Here is a 21,184-nt window from a genome sequence, read left to right on the forward strand (position 1 = left end):
ATGAAACTGTGAATGGTACTGTCCAAGAGATTCAAAGCCAGTGGTGGAGGTGGTTTCAGAAAGGAGAGACCAAGAATGGCTAAAGGCATATCAGTAAGGAATAAAGAAGCTCCAGGTCCAGTAGTGGTAGAAGTATAGAAAAAGGAACAGCCCCCACTTGAGAGGGCTATGTTGGAGTGGGCATCCTTAGGAAAAGCAGTAACTAAACTTGTGCTTTTTGAGGCAGCAGATTCTAATTTCACAATAGCTGGGTATTTTGAGAAAAATCAACTTTCTTTTGATGAAAATTTTTTCTCCTTCTCAGCTCTTCTCTGAAATATTATAGAAGTTAAGTTTCTTAACTTCGATTGGTTTTCTTTCTGTTTGATTTCTTTTGCGATATTTGAGAACTTAGGAAAAATTGTAAGGTAGTACAAATAATTTTTCCCGAACCAGTTAATAGTAATTTGCCAACATGATGATGCTCACTCCATCATCCCATATACTTCAGTATCTATTTCCTCCAAACAAGAACATTCTTCTATACAACCCTAATAAAATCAAGAAATTAATGTTGATACATTATTACTGTCTATCCTCAACCCATTCAACTTTTGCTAGCTGTCCCAATAAAGTCGTTTATAGAAGAATGATCCAGTTCAGAATCATGGCTGGTAATTAGCTGTTGTCTCTTTAGTCTCCTTCATCATAGAACAGTTCCTTGGTCCTTTTTAATTTCCATGACCCTGAAACTCTTAAAGACTACAATCCTATTAATTTGTAGAAAGTGCTTCAATTTGAATTGCTTTGTGATTCCTCATGATTGGATTCAGGTTATGCACCTTTGACAAGAGTATCTCTGAAATGATACTATGTTCTTCTCATTATATCCTCGTAGGTGGTACATGATTTGTCTGTCCCACTACTAATGATGTTAACTTGAATCATTTTAGACTTCTCTACCCTAAACTTTTCTTTTTTCACTTAAAACATCTGCTTTTTCCCTTCATTCATATGATATATATATATATATATATATATATATATATCATATGGACTTAAGAATTTCTCTATTATTCAATGGATATTAATCTGTTACTGTCATAATTTATTTTGATGCTCTGTCCATCCCTGAAATGACCAGGGTAGCCTCTCCAAGCTAGCTCCATGTCCTTTTGATATGTCCCCTTATTCTTTTAGCACTTCTTTGCTTTCTGGTATGAAAAGATGATCCAGACTTCTCTTGTCCTATCTGTGCCCCAGCTCTGGTGTCAAACATTTCTCCAAAAACTCTGGTTCCTTTAATGTAAGATAGTATTATGAAACCAATATTTGGGGATGTGTTCCCAGGGCTTTTTAGTGAACAGAGCTAGTGAGTTATGTATGTACACACACATATATTTACATATGCATATGCGAATTTGCACCAATCTTTATCTAAATATATTGTGAAAAACATGAGTTCATGTATTTCTAATTTCAATCCAGTACCATAGGATTCATTTATATTTGTATCTACTTTCCATATACATCCTTTCTCTGAAAGATTTTTTTTTAAGATTTTATTTATTGATTCATGAGAGACACAGAGAGAGGCAGACATAGGTAGAGGGAGAAGCAGGCTCCCTGCGAGGAGCCCAATGTGGAACTCAGTCCCAGGACTCTGGGATCACACCCTGAGCTGAAGGCAAACACTCAACCACTGAGCCACCCAGGCATCCCTCTGAAAGATTTCAATGAGAAACCTGACTTTCATTATCCTTAATATAGTATTTTATGTGATCATTCTCTCATATGTGCCAGTCTCTTCTCACTGCTCCCTCTCCCTCGGAATGCTCTTCTTACACCTCTTGGGCTTCAGCACCTCATGACAAGTCACTTCTTTGTGTAGATACTCTTCTCAAAGCCACTTGAACATACTAAGTCTTTGTATCAGGACTTCCTTCTGTAGGGGATGTTGGTCTCAACCTTACTTTACCCCCATGAGAGTTTATCAGGTTGCTGCTGCGCATACCCACCCTCACCATCATCATCATCCTTTTTGGACTCCTTTGCCTGTACCTGGCTGCCCCTCTGCAAGAACACCTTCCTCACCTAATTTGGGCTCCAGCACCCCCTTTCCCCTGCACCCTTAGTTGTTCTTCCATGTAGTTGCCCTTTTCATCTTGCTTGGGCTCCCAATACCTCACCCTAAGTTATCCCTCCACCAGGATTGCCCTCTTCATCCTACATAGGCTCCAACATCAGGCAGCCACTCCATATGGACATCTCCTTATTCCATTTAGACTGTAGTATCCCACTCTGCTCCCTGCTCTGCAGAGATGCCCACCTTGTTTAAATGTTTAAGTTCCACCTTGTTGTAATGACCTGACACCTGCAACCTGGATGGAAATAGACCATTTTTACATGTAAAGGGCACAGTCTTCCACAAGACTGAGCTGACTTCAGACATAAGGTCGCACTTCAGGGGTCCACAAGTTACCCACATTTCTGATTAGATGGGTACAGATTTGAGGTTTCTATTACCCCTTCAGGTTTGAAGTTGCTAGAACAACACACAGAACTCAGGAAAGCACTCTCCTTATTATTATAGTTTTATTACAGCAAAGGGATACATATCCAAGCCAACCAAAAGAAGAGATACGTAGGGCAAGGTCTGAGAGGGTCCCAGATTTGTGAAGCTTCTGTGTTCTCTCCCCTAGGAGACAGGATGTGTCACCCTCCCAGAAAGTTTGTATGTGACAATATGTAGAGTATTACCAATCAGCGAAACTTCAATCTCCAGGCCCTTTTCCCCTCACTGGAGGTTGGGCTCCCATTATGTGTCTCAAGCCCCACCTTTCTTGGTCTTGTGTGGCCAGCCCACATCCTGAGTCATCTCCTTGCCATAAATTATCTGGGCCAACTGTGAATAAGTTCCAGCACTCCACTTCCCCCAGCCTCAGGTGTTCTCCCATGTAGTTGCCTGTCCAGGGAAATTCTAAGGATTTAGAGGCCATTTCCAAGGAATTGGGACAAAACCCAAACAAATCCTTTATTCCAAGGGATTAGAGGTTACCATTAAGCAACTAGGACAGTGGCCAGTCAAATGCTTTACTGTGCATCAGTGGAAAACTAAATTGCTTCCTTCTGAATATACATATCAATTATTCCTCTTAAGATAAATCTACCTTGAGGGGTGCCAGGGTGGCTCATTCGGTTAAGCATCTACCTTCAGTTCAGGTGGTGATCTCATGGTCCTGGGATTGAGCCCCAGGTCTGGCTCCCTGCTCATCAGGGAGTCTGCTTCTCCCTCTGCCCCTACCCCCTGCTTGTGCTCTCTCTCTCTCTCTCTCTCTCTCTCTAATAACTAAAATATATTTTTTTTAAATATACCTTGAGATTTTTTTCATGTACCTTCTCAGATTAAAACAAATTGTACAGTTTTATAGTGGTTATCATGTACTTACTCATTTTTTATATAGAAGTTATTAAACTTCCAGAAGTGTTCTAATACTGCTATATAAAATGATAATGACATTGGAGTAATATAATCAAACTTATTAAAGTACTAATTTACTTGTATTAAATTTTTCCTTTTTACCTGTCAGTTACATATCTTATCTGTTTTAGGTGTGACTCTAGCCTTTCCAGCTTCAGTTCATGAATCTCTGATTTGCAGTAAAACATTTCAAATTCTATATAAAAATGAGGAGGTTGTTTTAAATGATGTCATGATCTTCAAAGTTAAAATGTTGTTGGATGAAAAAAAGGTAAACATCTCTTCATATGTATTTAGATAAATATTTTTTGTAGAGCTTCAAGGCATATTTCTAACTTTCTATAAGTACTCAGAAAGACCCCTTATATTGTAATTTCTCTTTAGATTGAAGAAACCCTTGAAGAAATGAATTTTTTGTTATCCTTGGATCTACACTTCACAGATGGAGATTATTCGTAAGTAGGCTATTCAAACAAAGATCTTTAGTTTTCATAACTGCTATCTATTCCCCCACTTTCTTGTTAGAATCTAGCTTCTCCCTTTTTTGTTTATTTGAACTACTTCTGTCTGTGGAGTCTCATGAGAGTAGTTAGGTCTACTGTGTCCATTCCATGAGCCCCAGGTAGCAAATCATACAATTTGAAGAAATAATTTCCTAGGCTCTAGAAACTCCACTGTTGACATAATACCACTACTATGAGACATTTAAGTATAACCAAACTCTTTCACTGTGTAACTGACCATCTTATGGCATGAGTGATGCCATCTTTAGTCAGGACTCTTGATGATTAGAGAGTTTTTAAGACAGATGACCTTTATACTTTGCAATTTTTTCTAGTTCATTAATTCCTGGAGCCCTTGAGGAAGTTTTAGGATTGACTATTGTGAACTTGTTCACACATCTGGACACATAGTCATATATTTTAGGGACACACTGTGCTTGTGTTCATTTAAAACAAGAATCATATTTGTTTAACAATTTTATTTTTGTAGGGTTTTTCTCTCATTTCAAATGTACTTGTAGAAATACTTGAAAATTACATATAAATTTAGATACTTGTAGGATACATGACTAAGCAGTCACATTTTAAAAGGTCTATATGAGATGTCCTCTTTACTATCATGGAGGAATAAGAATTTTTTATGTGGTAGCTACCTCTCCCCTGTAAGAATGCCTTTGGGGTTATTTTTAAACCAAGTCAGAATTTTGTAAATGAATTAGGCTGAAATGAGTAGTTTGTAAATTATAGGTAGTTATAATGTTTGTATGGGTTAAAATATATACACACATATACACAAACACACTTGGAAATCATTCTCATAGCATTGTTTTAATTTTTTATGTGTCAGTCTAATGACAGAGTATATCTATAATCAAATATCTACCAGCTGCTTGCTTAATTTCAAGCAGCACTTAATGATAAAATTTTTTACAAGAAAAATAATTTTAACTACATTTTATAGGGACGTTAGTGAAAATCTGTATCCATGGACTGGTAGAAAACTAAATATAAGATCTGGTTATTTTCTTATTATTAGATTTCACATTCCTGTTTAATGCAAATGTGATGCCTTAAAAATTATTCTCATTTTAAGTTTTAAAAAAGTAATTCAGTAACTAAATGTTTTGATCATTGAAACTACTCTACAAAATATTAACCTTTACTAAATATGCCATACTTATATGTAAATGTGTTGCTTTTTCTAGGGCAGATGATCTGAATGCCTTGCAACTAATAAGTAGCCGAACATTGAAGCTGCACTTTAGCCTCCATAGAGGCCTTCATCATCATGTTAATGTTATGTTTGATTATTTCCACCTTTCTGTTGTGTCCGTTACAGTTCATGCATCATTAGTTGCACTACACCAGCCACTAATAAGGTAAATTTAGCCAATACTCTGGTCCTTATTAATGTAGTATCTTTCATTTTATAGTGAAAACATATACTTTGATAAAGATAATTGAAGTAATGAGGGAGTTCTAATTTATATTATGAAATAAATGTTTTCAGTTTAGACTAGAGTAATAAAATAATAACTTTTAAGAACATGGAAACATTAGATTGATAAATCTTTTAATACAGAAATATGGAGCAATCTTTGTCAAATAAACTAACCAAGGAAAATAATGCAGTCTGGAAATAACCATACAGCATTGTTTAGTCTGTATCTGTGTTTTTAAATAATGCTATACTGTGTTCATTTTCTGGAAAAGTATTAGTTTTTTCTCAGTTTCTTGGTCTCTTCTCTGGATTGCCTAATTTTTTCTTAAATCTGTGCTATATAATAATTCTTGTTTTCTAAGTCATTAATCAATTTGTGTATCTTAACTAATAAACTTTTTAAACTATAACGTACCATTTTAGCCTAAAGGTACATAATATTCTAGATTATAATAAATGCATTGAGATAATTATTTTCTCTGGCCACTTTCATAGGGAGATGTCTTTCATTATGTGAGAATATATTTCAGGCCCTTCAGTTTTTTCAATAAACATCATTCTCTTGTGGTATGAGCAACAGACGGACACTTTCAAAATTAGTAACTTAAATGAAAAGACTCCAAGTTGATTTGATTACTGAACTGTCTACAATTTTTTTCCAGTCTGATTCCAACAACTGATACTTGGGGTGATACTTCAGGGTTCAAATGTTAAAATGAAGATCTTAAAAAAAAAAAAGAAAAGAAAACAAGGATGCCTGGGTCGCTCAGCAGTTAAGCATCTATATTCGGCTCAGGGCGTGATCCTGCGGTCCCGGGATCAAGTCCCACATCAGGCTCCCTGCATGGAGCCTGCTTCTCCCTCTCCCTATGTCTCTGCCTATGTCTCTGCCTCTCTTTCTCTCTCTCTCTCTTTGTGTCTCTCATGAATAAATAAAATCTTTAAAAAAATGTTAAACTGATTTATCAGAAAAACTAAATAGGTAATTCTGTATAATTACCCTCAAAGTTTATAGAAGACCAGTACAACTTAACCTATGGCCCACAAGTAACAGCTTCCCATGGCACATATCCTTAAACTCTCTTAAAACCTCTGAAAAAAAATAAAAAAACAAAACCTCTGAGAACCTCTGCCATTGTGTAGTTGCATGGTTTCTTTGAGAGCACAGGGCCAGGAATAAATGTTTCTCCTAATCACTTGCTTTGCTTTCCTTATTCTATAGTTAGATCTGTAACTAGTTGTTTTGCTATCTTTGTCTTACCTCTTAAGCCTTTAGAGAGCTTGTTCTTGGTTATTAAAACTTTTGGATATGTAATAGGGAACTGTTCCTATTATGTAATTTTATTAAAAACTTCAAAAAAATTTTAGATGTTGATTGAATAAATTAATATGTAATAACATGATAACTGAGTAAAACTTCTTTGATAAGAAAAGTGGCTTTTTTGAAATATAACTTTCAAATAAGTAGTATACAATATTATTTTTTATGAATTATGTCAGGTTTTAATGCTGAAAGTGTAATGATAAAATACATTTCTGTAGTTTTCTAAATCTCTTGTAATTACAGTAAGAATCCTAACTGAATCATTTCAACCATTCCTTTTTTTTTTTTTTTTTTTTAATATATATATATAACACTGGCTCAGTTTCTCTTCTAAGAAATGTACAAACAATTCATAGAGGTTAGCTCAGGTTATTCATGTTGCTTTCTAAGGCCCGGACTAAATAGAGTTAGTGATATTTATATCACCAATCCTAGTGAGTTAAATGTGTGCTTCCTCTTGCAATGCAGCAGTTTTTGCCACAGACTAGTAGGAAAAAGAGGCAGCTCATCTCCTAGAGACCGTCTACTGGAAGAAGAGATTTTTGGCTCAGAATCAGAAGCCAAGAGGATTAACTGTTGGCTCTGGTTAGTGACTGGGAAGGATACTGAGGTGCTGCAGCAGCTGAGGTTGCTGGGCCTACCTAGCTGTCATGGGCCTTCATATCCCCTCTCTTGCGGCTAGAACTTCACCATGAAAGAAGTTAACATCTTTCCCTGCCTTTTTCCTTGTCTGTAAATGAGAGATTGGAGAAGGGAAGCAAGAAAAGGGTAAAGAAAAGCTTTTTTGCTGGTGCCTGCTGCTGGAGGGGTCATGTTAAGGGTAACATTCCTCACTATGCTTTGACAAGTTTTTTCGGAAGTTTTTTTCTGGATGGATTTTTTTTTTCTCCTCTAAACAAAATGGAAACGTATTTTACAATATCATCTTTTTAAATGTTATTTTTATTGAAAACAGTTTCTACTATCAACCCAACTAAAGACGTTAAATCAATTTTTTGTAATAAATGTAACCCCACAGAGGATTTTTCTTTGCTTTTTTTTTTACATAACCTATTTTTGTTTGAACTTTTTTAAGTACACGTTTTATGCCTCAATTCTGAAAAACATATTGTAGCAAGTGTAACTTACCATTGGATTGCAATGCCCTTCTTTGCTGGGATATCGATATTTTTGCAAAGCAAATTAATTTTTGCAAATGAAGGCTGCTTTCTGCTTATGGCAAAACTGATTTACTTTCCTGTCTTTTCCTTTTTGCCGAACTGCCAAACAGTTCAAATGCTTTGGCCTACTTACAACTAGCCAATACTTTATTTCAAAATTGTATATGGTTTTAAACATTCAAACAGAATATGCTTATTGTATAGAACTTACGGTATATTAAATATAATATTAATACTAACATCAGTAATTTATATAATATGCGATTGAGACAGTAACTTGGACTACTTGAAGTTTGTCTTAATAGAGTTTCTAGATTTGTAGTAAAGAGAAAGGAAATATCTTGTCTTTGAGAAAAAGAGATAACAAGTAGATTTGGTAATATTTCTTTTTTTACATTTACATGAGAAGCTCTTTATTCCTGTAACTAGCATCCATATTTGATTTTTAACTTTATAAACTTGGTACTGGTTCTGACAGTCCAGCATTTCCAGATTAAAGCTTGACCCCCGTTTGTCATTTAACTACTCTAGATTCCACAGTTTTATCTTTAGAATTCTTTGAGATTTCCTGAAGCCCAATTATGGAAAAATTATCTCAGGCATCTAGTCTTAGTTTTTTATATATTCATTGCCTTTTCATAATAATTCCAATTATTAAAAAAATTTAAGAGTACTTTAGGAATTATAACCATGCAAAAGTCTTGCTCTTTATCTTTAGAAAATTTTCTTTTGTAAACATTTAACATTCAAATAGACTATTATGACAATAATAATGTAATATTTATTCCTCCAGCTTTCCTCGCCCTGTGAAGACTACTTGGTTAAATAGAAATGCACCAGCACAAAACAAAGATTCTGTGATTCCTACTCTTGAAAGCGTGGTCTTTGGTATTAACTACACAAAACAATTATCACCAGACGTAAGAACTGATACATTCATACATCCTTTTTCCTTTCATTTTAAATGAAGTATTCTTTAACTGTTTCATCTGTGAATGTTATGTTTATTTTGTTTATTAATTATCTTAGCTCAACAACTTACAGACCTAGTTAAATATGATCTTAACAAATTGATTGGTTCTGATTGTTTATTATGAAAACTAGCCTGATACTTAAAGATTTACCAGATTTAGTGGATAGAGGTCTTTGACACCCAGTGCCTTTTTCAACTTGTTACTGTTACCTCTTGCTCCTTTAACAGAACTGGTAGCATCACTCCAAAGGACCTTGTAAAGATCAGTTGCCAGGGTTGAAACCTAAGCTTGCAAGTAGTACAAGTACAACCACTGTTCCCTTAGAAGGAAATGGGCTGACACTATAAAAGCAGAGTATCTGTCCCTCACAAATGGAATCTGAATCTCAAATTTTCAAAAACCATAATTTAATCTGCTTGTTTTATTTTTTTAATTTATTTTTTATTGGTGTTCAATTTACCAACATACAGAATAACCCCCAGTGCCCGTCACCCATTCACTCCCCCGCCCTCCTCCCCTTCTACGACCCCTATAATCTGCTTGTTTTAAAAGCCCGCTGTAATTGAAATTATTAGAGTTACATTTTATGTGTTTAAATTACTTGAATGAAAAAGAGCAACACCCTAAAATATTGCTGATTTTGTTTTTATGTTTTAGAATAACTAATTAATAAATGCTTAGGATTTTTTCCTTTTGTTTTACTATTTCAAATGTAATATTTTTAGATTTTTGATAACTAACATTCTATATCCCAAATCCATTCTTTGTTTAGGGTTGCAGCTTCATCATTGCAGACTCCTTCCTACATCATGCCTATCATTTTCATTATACACTTTGTGCCACTTTGCTGCTAGCCTTCAAAGGATTGCACAGCTACTTCATTACGGTAACAGAAGAGATTCCCTCTTGTCAGAAACTAGAACTGGGTATGTTAAAAGTAGCCAGACCTAACCTATAGTTCAAGTCTTCTCTTCATTCTCATTTTGCTATCAGCTTTGCCATAGTTTTTCTATACTAAACCTATAATGTTTATAAGCTTCACTTTTACCTCTCTCTTGATTCCATCTTTTTTGACCCTTGGTAATTACTTTCTACAATTAAAAAAAAATTTTATGATATAGAGAGGTAACTCCTCCATGCTAAGTTTGAAATGAGTCTTTTGATAGATTTTTTAAAAATATATGTCAATATGCTACTCCTATGAAAATATAACCAGAAAGCATACTATAAAGCAAATGTTATGATTATCTATAGAATCATGGAAAGATAAACTAAATCCGTGCTTCAAATATTTAACAATCTAAGCAGATTGTGGGTACTTGGAACATTTTTATATACATTTGGTTTTAAGTGATCTCAAATCTTATTTCTTTTATTTCACTTCAGAGAATAATAACATTACTCAGTTTTAACATTTTGAAATATAATCACTAAAACAATCCATCTAGATTTGAGTCCAACAGTAATATCTGCATATGTTATAATAGTACACAACAAAAAATCATATTGCCTTGATTTTGAGTATCATTTGTAGTTTGCAAAATGCTTTTGTACTTATTTTGCAGAAGATAAATTTTTGGGATTAGCCAAAATAAGTTTTTATTCAGACCTTTTTATGATAGTTTAATAAGCTTTTCTTTTCAAACATCAGCTACTAGCTTATCTATTAAGCACACATTAGTTATCCCTCCATTAATTTATTAATAAATTAATTTTATCATTATATACTTGAATAAATCAAGAATTACTTTTCAGTTTTATTTTAATCAGTGCTCTTTATTTCTTTGTTTCTCAAAGATCTCAATCTTTTAACAATATTGATGCACTCATAAAAATAGTTACTGTTATTAGAAATGATTCTTGGGTTTGAGAGTACTAGCCTATTTTTATAATTGTCTATTGGGGGATTCATAAGAATTCTAGGAACATGTAATGATTTGACCTCACTTAAATCCAGCTGGGTATTGTGCCACTGCCTATGAGCAGCTAGTCCAGTGGATTTAATGAACAGATACCACTCAGTTGACTATTTGGAATCCTTAATTCAAGTATCCCAGTTATATACAGGTGTACAAGCAATGGGGAAATTTATTCTTTTTTGCTCATGTGTTCTTTCCCAAGACAAAAATGGTGGAAATCTTTTGATTACTGTTCTCTGAAATACTCTTCTTTCTTGATATTTTATATACTTAGAATCTTTCTGTTTCCCTTAGGAAAATCCTGTCTAAGATTTCTGTCTTAAATTTAAACTATTTAAAATGTTCTTTTTTGAACATGAAAGAAATGTTTGTAGAATAGAACTAATTTAGGCTATCACTATTCTCAATTAATGGAAAAATTATGCTCCATATATTTCTTGATTTGTTTTTTTTTTTGAACTCCAACACATCTTAGAATTATATAAATTTTGGTTAATGACTAAACTACCAAACCATTAAGCCACAGTATTAATGAAGGACAATATCCTGTACCCAAGAAATGGAATTATAAAAAGAAGTGATGTGAAACTCAGAAGCCATGTATGATGGTATTTCTACAAGAAAATTTGTTAATAGTTTTGATGTTGAATAATGTAATAGAATTTGTAGAGGCATAATCTTGTAGTTAGAGTGCATGTTTGAATCCATTTCTTTCACTTACTAGCTTACTATATAGGAAGTAGATTTCATTTGAAAGATATGGCGATTAAAGGGAACCAAATGTGCGTGAATAGGAAGGAAAGATAAGGACATTCAAAAGGCAAACAGTGTAAAATAGCTCTAGGACTAACACTTCTTAATATGTATTCCCTTGGGATTTTTATGGCCACCTACTGTGTCAAGTACTGAGCTAGATGCTGAGGAAATACAGGGTCTCTATCTTTAAAGAGCTTTGACTTCTCTTCCTTTAATAAGTGATCAGTCCAGCATTGGAATGAATAAGAGAAACTCACCCAGCGAGATGAGACTTCAGTGGTTTTAATATAGAGAGTCACATATGAGGTGGGCCTATAAATGCCTGTATAAGGAAGACATCTATTTGCATGTAATTTTCAAATAGATTTAACCTGTAATATTTGATAATGAAAAAACACGTAAATCACATTTTAACTTACAAAATATTTCTCTCTAAAAAGAATGTTTACTGGTAAAATATATAATTAATATCTACAATAAGCATCTCTTCAAACCACAGATTTATTTCAAATAGTTAATATACTAGCACTTTATTTCTAGTTTATTAATCTAATTCAGCATGATAATTCACTTATTTATCAGGTCTTAAATTTTCTCACAGAGAAGAATGGATTTTATGTTATATAAAATTAATTTGACCTTACACCTGTAACATGGAAATTATGAGCCCTTATATTTAATTTCAGAAGTTAATTACTTAAGTGAGTATAAACTTTATTCCAAATTATTTGCTTAAAATATTTTATCAGAAGCCAAATCCTAAAGCAAACCTAGACTTTAGTCTTAAATAAGCAAATAATAGTGATAAGAATAAAATGAGTACCTTTCACATACTACCTATTTAAAATATATTTGTTGAATAAATGAATGAATGAAATGGCACAATATAGTTTTTGTTGTTACATGAAAACTATATAGGCATCAACACAAAGCTTATTATAGTTTCCTAAGGATTTTTAAATTCAAGACTCATCTTCAATAAATATTGGTAGGTAGCGTTTTGTGTTATTCTTAAAATTTTCATATTTATATTTTCTATTTATTGCAAATTTTAATTTATTTTTGAATGCATCTTCTAGGGAACATCTAAAATACTGTTAACTATTTAAAATAAAACAATTACATATTCTTAAGTATTAACATTATTTTTATCCTACCAAAATTAAATTATAAGCACTAGATAATACTTCTATAAAACACTGTTGACTAATTATTATATTTACCAGTTTTAATATATGGATATAGCACAGTTTTTTTAAGATTTATTTATTTATTTTAGAGGGGGGGTGGTGGGGAGTGCAAAGGAAGAGGGAGAGAGAGTTTCAAGCAGACCCCTCACTGAGCATGGAGCCTGACTCGGGGCTCAGTCTCATGACCTGAGCTGAAACCAGGAGTCATACACTTAACCAACTGTACCAGCCAGGCGCCCCTAAAGTAGTTCTTGAATAGAGGACATTTACTGGATTTCCTTTTACTATTTGATATTTTTCTTGAGTTTTTAAATAAGTATATTTAAAAGTCTTAAACTCTACCATGCTTCAAAAATGTATCTAAATTCTATTCCATCTTTTAAAATAATGCCTTGAATTCCTTTCTGCTTTTGCCATTTTCTTTTCCCCTAGTTGAATGATGTACATTTTTTTTTTTTTTTTTGGATGACATGTAGTTACATATCGGTTTGGTGTAAGCAGCTCTTACTAGAAATGGGAGTCACAAGTTCTGGAATCTAGGCTTTGGCAAATTATGTAATCTTTCTGGGCCCTGGTATCTACACTTATAAAAGCAGGGGTTGATCTAGCTTATGTCTGAGATCCCTGCTAGCTCTAAAATTCTAAGAAATTAAAACATAAAAATAATATTGAAATGACAAACCTTATGAAATGTTGAATGGTGTATATATCTAAATAGAAAGAAGAATGAAGTAATATAAACTTGAATGTACATCATTTACAATTCTAATAAGCTAATTAACTAACTGAAAGACTCTGTTTTAGTGTTCTAAGCTAACTGTACTGTCAGATCAATACTAAGTCTACTAATAACAAGTTGGAAAATTCTAGGAAAGTTTGTTGTAAAAGGAGTATTAGTAACTAGTGCTGTGTGCAATCCTTATAACTAGCCAAGGCCAACATGCAGGTCCTTTATGAGCGTCTTCTCAGAAGAAAACAGCCACGAACCCAGAAAGACACCTGTCTAGGTATGTTTACAAATAGGTTAAGTAAATAATCCCTTTTTATTAGTATGAAACTTTACATTAAATTAGTGTCAAATTTCATAAATATGTATTAATATAGAATGCTCCAACTATTATTTTAACTTCTAGAATCAATTTTGTTTGTAGATAAGCTTTGGTTAATTTCTTAATTTAAAATATTGAAGTTTGTAATTAAATCTTAAAGTGGTAAATACAAAGATTTCTTTGGCTTTCTTCCATATTCTTTTTATAGTTACTGTGAAGAGCACTTTTTGGAAAACATGTTTATTGCCAGATTTGTTGGTTTAATGATAATTACCTTAAATTTGTTCCAAGTCAATTTATCTTTGGATAGGTCTAGTAATAATGAAATATGGCTTAAAAACTGAAACTAATTTCATGCGTTACAGAAATAAAGAAAAGAAACATCTTCAGTATCTAGTTTTGTTTTTATGTCAATTTGGATTTATTTATATTAAAAAACAAAGTATCAAAAACAAAATAGAATCAAATCATAACTATTCGTTATTATATATTTTAACAGAAATATTCTGATATCATTTTATTTACATATTTCCCTGTATATTTTAGACTTTTGTTCTTGAATAGCAATAATATTTAACTTACTGCTCTTTCATAAGTATATTGAAGGTTTTTATTTTGTGTTATTACATAGACCCATTATAATTACATTTTTTAAAATTATGAAAAGCAGTAGAAATTAAAAGTAAAATCATAGTATTTGTTTCTTGATTTTCAGAAGTATGAACAAAAGGAAATTAAGGAGCCAAAATCTTTCTATATCTCAGATGAGAACTAGCTCAGAAAAATTTAAATTAGGCCAAATTTTCACTAAAACTGTTAATGGAGAAACTGATGTCATTATCAGGAAAGAAAAAGAAAGGTTAAAGATTTATTTATGGACATTTTTTTAGAATATAGTTTTATATTCTCATTTAAGTAAGTATAAAATTAAAGAATTCATAGTATGAAATTGTGGTCATTTCTAACATGCCTTAGTGTCCTTTTAACAATAAAAATACACTTCTTGTTTATACTATGGTATTTCTAGCCTATCAGTTTACATTTGATCATTCTAAATTCTAAATAACTGTACAGAATGCTGCTTATGTAAGTCCTGTATAAAGAAGGGCACGGTTTTGGGTTGGGTGGGAAAAGACTTGATGCAAACCATAATGGGGTTAGTAATATTTTTATTGAGATAGGTTTTATCCTTAACACCTAGTATTACATTGGCATTTTCTGAGCTATGTTATAAATCTCTGTTGAATGAATAAAAAGATGAAAAGATGGGTGGATTTAGAAAATAAATTTAGGATGTGTTTACCCTTGACCTAGCACCCCACTTTTGTTAACCCATATCCTAAAAATATGAGTACTAGTATGTAAATATATATGTATAAGCATATTTATTATAGCATTACTCTTAGTAACAAAGCACTGAAGATAAAGATAAATGCCTATCATTAGACAAAGAGTAGAGTAGGGAAGAAATTATAATTTCCATTCACACCAGGGAATATTATGCAGCCATTAAAAAAAAACCGTTAGGGTTATATACCAGATTTCCACATAAAATTGCTGAGAGAAAAAAACAAATTGCAGAAAAGTGTGTAAAACACATTTTTTTTTTGTAAAAAAGTGACTCAAAACCCATATATAGGCATACTTCACTTTATTGTACTTCACAGATACTGCAATTTTTTACACATTGGATATTTGTAGCAACCCTGCATTGAAAAGTCTGTTGACACCACTTTTCCAACAGCATTTGTTCATTCTGTGTCTGTGTGTCATACTTTGGTGATTCTCACAATCATAAAATGTTTTCATTATTATTGTATTTGTCACAGTGATCTGTGCTTAGTGATCTTTGATGTTACTATTTTAATTGTTTTGGAGCACCATGAACCAACCACACCCACATGAGATGGTGAACTTATTAATAAGTTCTGACTCCTCCACTGACCAGTTTTCTCTCATCTCTCTCCCTCTTCTCCAGCCTTCCTATTCCCTGAGACAGAACAATATTGAAATTAGGCCAATTAATAACCCTACAGTAACCTCTAAGTGTGAAAGTAAAAAGAAGGAGTTAACACATCTCTCATTTTAAGTCAAAAGCTAGAGATGATTAAGCTCAATGAGGATGACATCTTGAAAGCTATGATAGGCCAAAAGCTTAGGCCTCTTGCAAACTAGTTAACCAAGGTGTAAATGTAGAGGAAAAATTATTGAAGGAAATTAAAAGTGTTACTCCAGTGAACACATGAATGATGAGAAAGCAAAGCAGCTTTATTGCTATTATGGAGAAAGTTTTAGTAGCAATTTCACTCATGTGGAATTTAAGAAACAAAACAAATGAGCATGGAGGGGGGGAAAAGAGAGGCAAACCAAGAAACAGACTCTTAACTGTAGAGAGCAAACTGGTGGTTACCAGAGGAGAGGTGGGCAGGAGGATGAGTGAAATAGGTGATGGGATTAAGGAGTGCATTTGTGATAAGCACTAAGGTGATGTAAGGAAGTGTTGAATTACTACATTGTACACCTGAAACTAATATTACTGTTTGTTAACTAACTTGAATTTAAATAAAATCTTAAAAAAAAAAAAAACAAAAAAAACAGCTACAACATTCCCTAAGACAAAGCCTAACCCTGAGCAAGACACTAACTCTCTTCAGTTTTATGAAGGCCAGGAGAAGTGAGGAAGCTGAAGAAGAAAAGTTTGAAGCTAGCAAAGATTGGTTCATAAGGCTTAAGTAAAGAAGCCGTCTCTATAACATCAAAGTGTAAGGTGAGGCAGCAAGCGATCCACAAGATCTAGCTGAAGAAAGACAGTCTCTTCAATAAATGGTGCCGGGAAAATTGGACATCCACATGCAGAAGAATGAAACTAGACCACTCTCTTTCACCATACACAAAGATAAACTCAAAATGGATGAAAGATCTAAATGTGAGACAAGATTCCATCAAAATCCTAGAGGAGAACACAGGTAACACCCTTTCTGAACTCGGCCACAGTAACTTTTTGCAAGATACATCCACGAGGGAAAAAGAAACAAAAGCAAAAATGAACTATTGGGACTTCATCAAGATAAGAAGCTTTTGCACAGCAAAGGATACAGTCAACAAAACTAAAAGACAATCTACAGAATGGGAGAAGATATTTGCAAATGACGTATCAGATAAAGGGCTAGTTTCCAAGATCTATAAAGAACTTATTAAGCTCAACACCAAAGAAACAAACAATCCAATCATGAAATGGGCAAAAGACATGAAGAGAAATCTCACAGAGGAAGACATAGACATGGCCAACACACACATGAGAAATCACTTCCCATCAGGGAAATACAAATCAAAACCACAATGAGATACCACCTCACACCAGTGCGAATGGCAGAAATTAACAAGGCAGGAAACCACAAATGTTGGAGAGGATGCAGAGAAAAGGGAACCCTCTTACACTGTTGGTGGGAATGTGAACTGGTGCAGCCACTCTGGAAAACTGTGTGGAGCTTCCTCAAAGAGTTAAAAATAGACCTGCCCTACCACCCAGCAATTGCACTGCTGGGGATTTACCCCAAAGATACAGATGCAATGAAACGCCAGGACACCTGCACCCTGATGTTTATAGCAGCAATGTCCACAATAGCCAAACTGTGGAAGGAGCCTCGGTGTCCATCGAAAGATGAATGGATAAAGAAGATGTGGTTTATGTATACAATGGAATATTACTCAGCCATTAGAAATGACAAATACCCACCATTTGCTTCAATGTGGATGGAACTGGAGGGTATTATGCTGAGTGAAATAAGTCAATCGGAGAAAGACAAACATTATATGTTCTCATTCATTTGGGGAATATAAATAATAGTGAAAGGGAATAGAAGGGAAGGGAGAATAAATGAGTGGGAAATATCAGAAAGGGAGACAGAACATAAAGACTTCTAACTCTGGGAAACGAACTAGGGGTGGTGGAAGGGGAGGAGGGTGGGGGGTGGGGGTGACTGGGTGACAGGCACTGAGGGGGGCACTTGATGGGATGAGCACTGGGTGTTATTCTGTATGTTGGCAAATTGAACACCAATAAAAAATAAATGTATTATTAGAAAAAAAAGATCTAGCTGAGATAAGTAATGAAGGTGGCTTCATTAAACAATAGATTTTCAGTATAGACGAAACAGCCTTCTATTAGAAAAAAGATGCCATCCAGACTTTCATAGTTGGAGAGGAGAAGTCAGTGCCTGGTTTCAAAGCTTCAAAGAACAGACTGACTCTCCTAATAGAGGCTGATGTAACTGATGATGTTAAGTTGAAGCGAGTGTTCATTTACCATTCCACAAATCGTAGAGCATTGAAGAATTATGCTAAATCTATCCTGCCTGTGCTTCATAAATAGAACAACAATGCCTGGATGACAGCACATCTGTTCACAACATGGTTTACAGAATATTCTAAGCCTACTGATGAGACCTGCTGCTCAGAAAAAAAGATTCCTTCCAAAATAGGACTGCCCATTGACAATGCACCTGGTCCCCCATGAGCTCTGATGGAGGCGTTCAATGAGATTAATGTTCTCAAGCCTGGTAACACAACATCCATTCTGCAGCTTCTGGATCAGGGAGTCCTTCAACTTCCACGTCTTATTATTTAAGAAATTCATTTCCTAAGGCTGTAGCTGCCATAGATGGTGATTCCTCTGGTGGTTCTTGGCAAAGTAAACCGAAAACCTCTGGAAAGGATTCACCATTTTGATGGCATGAAGAACATGTGTGATTCATAGGGAGGCCAAACTATCCCTCGAGGATAACTTTGAGAGGTTCAAGACTTCAGTGGAGGAAGTAAATGCAGATGTGGAAATAGCAAGAGAACTAGAATTAGAAGCAGAGCCTGAAGATGTGACTGTATTGTTGCAGTCTCTTGATAAAAATTGAACAAATGAGGAGTTGCTTCTTAAGGATGAGCAAAGAAAGTGATTTTGTGAGATGAGTCTCAACAGTGTAGACTGTTGAAATGACAACATAGGGTTTAGAATATTACATAAACTTAGTTCATAAAGCAAGTTTTGAGAAGATTGACTCCAGTTTTGAAGTTCTACTGTGGGTAAATGCTATCAAACTACATCTCCTGCTACAGAGGAATCTTACATGAAAGGAAGAGTCTGTGGATCTGACGAGCTTCATTGTGGTCTTAAGAAATTGCCATAGCCACCTCCACCTTCAGCAGCCACCACCCTGATTAGTCAACAGTCATCAACATCAAAGCAGGATCCTCCATCAGCAAAAAGATTACAACTCACTGAAAGCTCAAATGAGGGTAGCATTTTTAGCAATAAAATATCTTTTAATATGTACATTTTAGACAATGCTAATGCACATTTAATGGGGTACAGTATAGTATAAGCATAACTTTTACATGCACCTCTAATGTTTAGGGAAACCAGAACAATTATTAGACTCACTTTTTTTCAATATGAGCTTTACTGTAATCTGGAACCAAATTTACAATATCTGAAGTGTGCATGTATGTAAATTTATATTTGAAAAATATGGAAGGATGTGTTTGTAACCTTGGATTAGCAGCAGGAGCCAAATTAAAAAAAAATAATTTATGTAAGCTGACAGTCACTTCTACACATTTCTATATTATTATATATGTATAAATAAACTTGAAAAAGAAAAATCAGAGTAGAATTTTAAACTCATGTAAAAATCCTAAATGATTTTGAAATCACTTCAAAGATTTTGAAGTATTGATTTTAAACATTCTTTAAAATGTTTGCATTGAAATAACTCTCACTAGCCATAATGCATATGTACCAGCTTATGCATTTAGACTCCTGCATGTAAAGCTTAGAAAAATGTATCAAAACTCAAAACTTCAAAAAGTTCCTTTTCATTAAAAAAAAATGTATTGATCTAACTTCCTAAGAATAATTTTACTGATTTTTTCCTATAGAAGGAAAAGCTTATGAGTAATGTGAAAACAGACCTTGACATATGGAAGTTATGATTTTAATACAGGTTCTGCTGGGTTTGTTTTTTTTAATTTGGAAAACCTGTATTAGAAGCCACTGATCTGACAGTGAAATGACTTGTGAAATAATAGCTGATTTCTTTAGTTATCAGTGGGTTGATCAAATTTGTGGTCTCTTTCTTAGTACATGTCAATGTCTATAAATACAATTTTATTTACATATTTTTTGACTTTCAAACTATGTATGTCCTACCAGCTTTAATTACTAGTGGAGTATTTGTTGTTCACATCATAGGTTGGTTGTGTTTACAACATAAATGTAACTTTATTTTACCAAATTTAAATTTTATTTTAGTTTCTGTAGTCCCTTATAAATATTACCATTTTAATTATAAATCTTTATACTTCATATAGAGGTTATAGCATACATTAAATAAATCAGGATTGTATGGAAAAAATTTGCCTCTGTTTTAGACTATCTTATAGAAAACTGAATGTATTAAACTAAAATAGAAACTTGTGTCTTGTTGAAAATGATTTTGTCATTCATCACTATTAAATAACCTATGCTCTAGGTATGTTTTAAATATGTTGTAGCTATGAAATTAATTTGACTTGAATTTTTTAGGAACACTTTCTATAAAAAACAAAGCATGTACACATCTAAAACAAAATGCTAAACTTTATTGAAATTTACAATGTATGAAATGCAATAAAACCTAATTACATGTTTTATCTTTTCTATGATGCAGTTGTGTAAGTTGCTTTAGGTCCACAATCAGTATTTCCTTGACAATGTTAGCCTTTTATCAGAACTGGAACACTAATAATCAGAACGTAGAATTTAATAGTTACCACATTACCTGCATGATTAATGTGTTCATGACCGTATATTACATTGAAATTCAATTCATTGAATATAGCCCAGATATTTCTCAACCTCCTGGTTTTTGAAAGGTAATTTACACTTGAAAAACATGGGCTTGAACTGTACAGGTCCACTTATACATGGATTTTTTTTTTCCAATAAATACAGTATAGGACTGTAAATGTATTTTCTCTTATGATTTTAACATGTTTTCCTCTAGCTTACTTTTATAAGACTACAGTATATGATACATACAGTGTACAAAATATGTGTTAATCAATTGTTTATGTTATTGATAAGCCTTCTCATCAATAGTAGGCTATTAGTAGTAAGTTTTAGGAGAGTCAGAAGTTATACATGGATTTTTGACTGCATGGGGGATTGATGCCCCTAATCCACATATTGTTCAGGGACCAACTGTATTAAATAATTTCAAAATAGTTTTCAGATCTAATATTGAAATATTTCCTCTAATTACTCTTTACTCCTTTCAGAGGAAATGGATGTAGAAGCTCGACTTACTGAACTATGTGAAGAAGTTAAGGTACTTGGATTTTTTTAAATTAACATTATCAAGTTATTTGAGTGGAT

General features: G+C 33.5%; 1 protein-coding gene across 10 annotated transcripts in view; it reads left to right on the plus strand.

The window, feature by feature from the left end:
- The window catches only part of FAM135A (family with sequence similarity 135 member A), a 132,536-nt gene that overhangs the window by 40,570 nt on the left and 70,782 nt on the right, over positions 1–21,184 (plus strand). For 7 of the 10 annotated variants that reach the window (XM_038554451.1, XM_038554448.1, XM_038554449.1 and 4 more), the window contains 7 exons: positions 3,592–3,731; positions 3,845–3,915; positions 5,169–5,342; positions 8,682–8,808; positions 9,635–9,788; positions 13,657–13,734; positions 21,088–21,137. In XM_038554451.1, coding sequence (XP_038410379.1) covers positions 3,592–3,731; positions 3,845–3,915; positions 5,169–5,342; positions 8,682–8,808; positions 9,635–9,788; positions 13,657–13,734; positions 21,088–21,137 — 794 coding nt within the window. The remainder of the gene's footprint in view (positions 1–3,591; positions 3,732–3,844; positions 3,916–5,168; positions 5,343–8,681; positions 8,809–9,634; positions 9,789–13,656; positions 13,735–21,087; positions 21,138–21,184) is intronic. The other 3 variants (XM_038554450.1, XM_038554453.1, XM_038554456.1) reach the window with 1 other exon arrangement.

Source organism: Canis lupus, chromosome 12 (genome assembly GCF_011100685.1).
Source record: "Canis lupus familiaris isolate Mischka breed German Shepherd chromosome 12, alternate assembly UU_Cfam_GSD_1.0, whole genome shotgun sequence".
NCBI classification, from domain to species: domain Eukaryota; kingdom Metazoa; phylum Chordata; class Mammalia; order Carnivora; family Canidae; genus Canis; species Canis lupus.